Below are 5,550 nucleotides of genomic sequence, written 5' to 3' on the forward strand. Positions count from 1 at the left end.
GCTTCTCTCCCCGTGGCCCGTTGGCCTCGTCCCCAGCACTGGACCCCTGTCTCACCTTTTGTGACACAGGCACCACTGTTTTCACAGGGGTCCAGTGCTGGGGACGAGGCCAACGGGCCACGGGGAGAGAAGCAGGCCCGGACACAGGGCCCAACCCCTCCGATAATGCCCCAGAGCAGGTCATCCGAGTCCGCCCGGGTCGCCACCTTGCCCACTCGAGGCCCGGAGCTCTCCGCCCAGGAACAGATGGAGGGGTTGCTGTGCCGCAAACAGGAGATGGAGGCCTTTGGCAAGAAGGCCGCCAACAGGTATTGGGTCTGGCCACACCACGCAGAGGCCCTTTCGGCTCCTGGTTCTAGACAGGCTTGCCCAGAACCTCTTCCTAGACTGGAGGAAGGGGTAGGACTCAGGAGCAGTGTGGGGCCTCGGTGGGGGCAGGAGGGCCGGGAAACTATAAACAAGATGGGCTAAGGTGGCGCTAGTGGTAAAGAGCCCACCTGCCAGTGCAGGAGACGTAAGAGAGGCGGGTTCGATCCCTGGGTCAGGAAGATCCCCTGGAGGAAGGCATGGCAACCCACTCCAGTATTCTTGCCTGGAGAATCCCCTTGGACAGAGGAGCCTGGTGGGCTACAGTCCATAGGGTTGCAAAGAGTCACACACGACTGAAGCAACTTAGCAATGACAGCAGTGGCCCTGGGAGTCCTGGGACCACCAGGCTGTTCCCAGGGTGGCTGGCCCCTCAAAGGCCGGCCAGGCACCTGCGTTTCCTCTTCACCTGCACCACGTTCCCCACCCCCCAACCCCCAGGTCGTGGCAGAATGTGTACTGTGTCCTGCGGCGCGGGAGCCTTGGCTTTTACAAGGATGCGAAGGCAGCCAGTGCAGGAGTGCCGTACCATGGAGAAGTGCCTGTCAGCCTGGCCAGGGCCCAGGGCAGCGTGGCCTTTGATTATCGAAAGCGCAAGCATGTCTTCAAGCTGGGGTAGGAATGGACAGGAGGGAGGCTCCCAGTGATACAGCCGCGAGGGCACTGGGCCATGCATTTGGGAACAGCAACATCGACGAGGGAGAGGCGGGGGCTCTGGTTGTGCTCACACGCAGGGTAGCGGGAGCACCACGGCGCAAGCCTGTCAAGCTGAGCAATATACAGCAGGGGAGAGTTGTCAGCAGGATGCGGGCACTGCCCTGTCTCCGAGGCCCCCGCGGGCCTGCCCCTGCCTGCCAGTCACCAGGGGCAGAAGTGAGCGTGCCCTCGTCCTCAGCAGCCAATCAGGAAGGAGCTGCTTTGGCCCCACCCCCGGTCCTGAGACTCGGAAGAAGGTGCAGAAAGGGTCTAGACGAGTTGGCTCTGAGCATCTGAGGCTGTTCTCCCATCTGGTCTCTGGAGGATAAGGCCATCTTGCCAGCCCTGAGCTGGCCGGTCAGAGTCTCAGCTCTGCCCTGAGTTTTCTCTCTTTCCCAACAGCTTACAAGATGGGAAGGAATATCTGTTCCAGGCCAAGGATGAGGTGAGCTGTCCCCTTCCCTCTGTGCTGCCTTGGAGCCCTTCAGATGTACTCTTTATTTCCTCACCTCTCTCTCGTTTTGCTTGTCTGAAGTGTTTCCTTCTTTGATGTCGGACAACCCACATTGTGCCAACTGGATGTTTGTGAAGGCTGCACCAAAACATGTTCCCTCCCTTAAAGGGGTCTTTTTCTCCAGAGAGATGGGGCAGGCATCTCTGCCTCCTCTCTTACCCTTCCCCACTGAGTGCGAGCCACAGCCGCCAGTAGCACAGCCTCCAAGCTGACCAGGTGTCTTTCCACGCCCCTTGCAGGCAGAGATGAGCTCGTGGCTGAGGGTGGTGAATGCAGCCATTGCCACCGCGTCCTCCGCCTCCGGAGAGCCTGAAGAGCCAGCGGTGCCCAGTGCCACGCGGGGCATGACCCGGGCCATGACCATGCCCCCGGTGTCACCGGCCGGGGCTGAGGGACCTGTCGTGCTTCGCAGCAAGGATGGCAGAGAACGAGAGCGAGAAAAGCGCTTCAGCTTCTTCAAGAAGAACAAGTAGTTGGGGGCGAGACTCCCAGGCCAACTGCCTCCCTCTGTCCAGGAAACTGCCAGGGACCGTGGACAAGGATCACCCTCTTGTCAGGACAACTGCCTGCTGCTAGGGTCTGTTGCCAAGGTCAACCCATCACCAGGAACTGTCTCTGGGGACAAGTCAGTGTTCCCAAAGGCAACCCTTCTTATCTGCTATTTAATTCTAGACTGGTGGTGGGGCGCAGGCAACCCCCAATTCCACTCCTCCCCCTCCCCTCTTTCCCCAGCCTTACGCCTCTGTCCCCACCATGGGCGCAGGCAGCGCCACACCCTCTACGAGGCCATGTGGGGAATGGCTCCCCTGCCCAGGGTCCTTCTCCCACCACAGCTAGGGCATGCCATCCAGTCCTCGCCCCTGGGGACCAGCCAGGAACCTCTCAGAGCGGAAGCAGGACCTGGGGGCTAGATTGCCAGATGACGGGTCAGAAACTCCGAAGCTGCCCCTTCCCATCCTCCCTCGTCCTCTGACTCAAGCAGCCCCTCTATCTCCGGCAACTCTCGACAGCTTCCAAGTGTGAGTTGTTTGGGGCCAACCACAGCCTTGAGTCTGGCCAAGGAGGTGATTAAACAGCTCAGCTTCTCTTACTGCCTCTGGGTGTCTTTGATTTCCTGACCACAGACCTCTCTAGCCGTGCCCAAGTCCTTCCCTCTGGCCCAGATCTCCTGTGTGTCAGGTGTCCACCAGCATCCAAGCCCACCAAGAACCATATTAGTCTGTGAGCCTCCCTACCATGGTCTCATTTCCCCATGGTAATGGCCGCCACTTTGCTGGGTTGACCAGTGTCAAGCCTCTTTTTAGACCAGAGAAGTTCTCCATGACGTTAACAAGCAGTATCCACGTTAGAAGGCACTGCAGGACCGCTGCTGTGGTGCACAACTTTCTTCACTCATGATCCTCCCAACTGTTTTCAAAAATGGAAGGCGGCGGACTTCCCTAGTGGGTCAGTAGCAAAGGTGCCATGCTCCCGATGCATGGGGCCTGGGTTTGGTCCCTGGTCAGGGAACTAGATCCCATATGCTGCAACAAAGATTGAATATCCCATGTGTCACAAGTAAGACCTAGCACAGCCAAATAAGTAAATATTAAAAAAAAAAATGGAAGGCAGTAGAGCCCTGTCACACCTAGTATCAGCCACGGCTCCGCCTGACGGTGGAAAGTGGATACAGGCAGTGATTACTGGCCCCGCCTTCTGTCTCGATGGAGAGGACCCCAATAAGGGGTCAAGGGAGTTCAGGTTCTCAATCCACTGACCAATAGAATGGTATCACCCTGGGAAGCCATGAGGCACGTCCTAAGTGCAAAACAAACACACAGGAAAGTGTATTCTAGATCCAGTGAGGTATTAAAGTCGATGACTTTCCCCGTGGTCTCTGGCTCGGCCACTGAAGGTTTCAGGGCAATAGTATTTGCCTTGGTGGCCTCCTATAGGAAAAGCTTTGCTCTTTCATTGTTTCCCATCTATACACAAACAACCATTTTCGGGGCTCAGAGATCTTTCCAGGAAAGCAAGCCCCATCATTAGCATAGTAGGCCAAGGGCCCTAGCTGAGCAGACCCTCCCATCAGCCATGATAAAGACAGGGTCAGGTGTGTGCAGGCCCAGAAAGTTCCCAAACATGAGCTGTAGTAGATTAGACAGCTCACAGAATAATTACCACTTTCTCTCAAGAAGAGCAGACTCAGTACTTAAAAGCAGACATGTGATAACATAACTGGAACACTCTGTCGTGAGACATCAGCGCTACACGGATACCTTCTTTTGTTCTCCAGGTATAACTGAGATCTCCACTGTAGGAAGAGAAAGTCACACATTGTGGGGTGCTCGGGGAGGCTGGGTGGATGCACTCCTTGGTGGCAAGCCTAGGCATTGGGAGAGAAAGCAATAATTGGAGATTTTAGAAGGGAAAAAACGTGTATTAGGGTGAGAAAACAGTGGAGAAATTAGCGTTTTAACTCGTAAACAGGGCAGCCAAATGAAGCAGTCCTGCAGAATGCAGTCAGACACAGTGAGTGGAGATGTAATAAAAATATGGTTTGAGCATTTACATACACACGGTAGCTGAAGCTACCTGAGTCCACGAATCGTTAAGGACAGGACGTAAAAGAGGATAAGCATAAAGTCAGGAAGTTAAGTCTTGTAAGGGAGACACCTTCGGAAACGAGTGGACGAAAGTTCCAGGAAGGATGAGAGAATGGAATGGAGCAGTGGTGGATATGAAGCAGATTAGAGCACAAAAATACAATAACGCAGGCTCCACGAATCAATGGGGAAATAGGGACAGACAAAAATGGATTAATTATTTAGAGGAAAATGTTTGCATTCTTACCTAACCCCACTTCCAAGGGCAAACTCGAGATATGTGCTGACCAGTGTGGCAGGCACGAGTCACGTGCAGCCACTGAGCGTGTGAAATCTGGCTAGTCCCACTGAGGTGTGCTCTAAGTGTAGAATGCTTTCTGGATTTTGAAGACTGAAAAGGAAAAAAGAATTTAAAACATCTCAATAATTTGTATTTGATGATACATTGCAATATTTTAGCTATATTGGATCTCAAAAATATTAAAGTCAATTTCAACTATTTCCTTTTGTTTCTTAAATGTGTTTACTAGAAAATTTTGTATATGTTTCTCACATTATATTTCTATTTGGATAGCACTGCTCTAAATGGACTACATACAGACCTGAATGTGAAAGGTAAAAACATTAATGTTAATAGAAGAAAATGTAGGAGAATATACTTATGACCCAAGGGGACAGAAAAGGCCATTCTGTACAAAACTTCAAAAGCACACACTTTAAGGCAAAAATTGATTGTCAATCACATAAACAAATTAAGGATTTCTGTTCAATGAAGGACTCCATGGACAAAATTAATAATTAGATAGGATGAGAGAAGATACTTGAAACTGACCTCTGGTGACCTCAGCCTGCAGCAGCTTGGAGTGGGGCTTGGGTTCCCAGCCAGAGACTGAGGCTGGATCACAGCGGTGAGAACACCAAATCCTAGCCACTAGACCAATGGTCAGTGACAAGGGCCCTGGCGCTTCAGCTTTGCAGAAAAGAATTCCCACAAAGACAGAAAGTAATGAAAAAGATAACGTGTTTCTATTAGGAGGAAAAGGGTACAATACATGGCAGAAAGTGAAGAACTAAAGAGCCTCTTGATGAAAGTGAAAGAGGAGAGTGAAAAAGTTGGCTTAAAACTCAATATTCAAATAACGAAGATCATGGTATCCAGTCCCATCACTTCATGGCAAATAGATGAGGAAACAATGGAAAGTGATAGACTTTATTTTCTTGGGCTCCAAAATCACTGCAGATGATGACTTCAGCCATAAAATTAAAAGATGCTTGCTTCTTGGAAGAAAAGTTATGACCAACCTAGACAGCATATTAGAAAGCAGAGACATTACTTTGCCAACAAAGGTCTGTCTAGTCAAAGCTATGGTTTGTCCAGTAGTCATGTAT

At 51.7% G+C, this 5,550-nt stretch overlaps 1 protein-coding gene across 2 annotated transcripts in view; it reads left to right on the forward strand.

The window, feature by feature from the left end:
* SPTBN2 (spectrin, beta, non-erythrocytic 2) overlaps positions 1-2,663 on the forward strand; it is a 38,839-nt gene extending 36,176 nt beyond the window's left edge. For both annotated transcript variants that reach the window (XM_010837727.1, XM_010837728.1), the window contains 4 exons: positions 88-308; positions 808-981; positions 1,465-1,507; positions 1,816-2,663. In XM_010837727.1, the coding sequence (XP_010836029.1) occupies positions 88-308; positions 808-981; positions 1,465-1,507; positions 1,816-2,049 (672 nt within the window). In that variant the 3' untranslated portion in view covers positions 2,050-2,663. The remainder of the gene's footprint in view (positions 1-87; positions 309-807; positions 982-1,464; positions 1,508-1,815) is intronic.
* The last annotated feature ends 2,887 nt before the right edge of the window (positions 2,664-5,550 follow it).

The sequence above is a fragment of the Bison bison genome, unplaced genomic scaffold (genome assembly GCF_000754665.1).
Source record: "Bison bison bison isolate TAMUID 2011002044 unplaced genomic scaffold, Bison_UMD1.0 scf7180017864080, whole genome shotgun sequence".
NCBI classification, from domain to species: domain Eukaryota; kingdom Metazoa; phylum Chordata; class Mammalia; order Artiodactyla; family Bovidae; genus Bison; species Bison bison.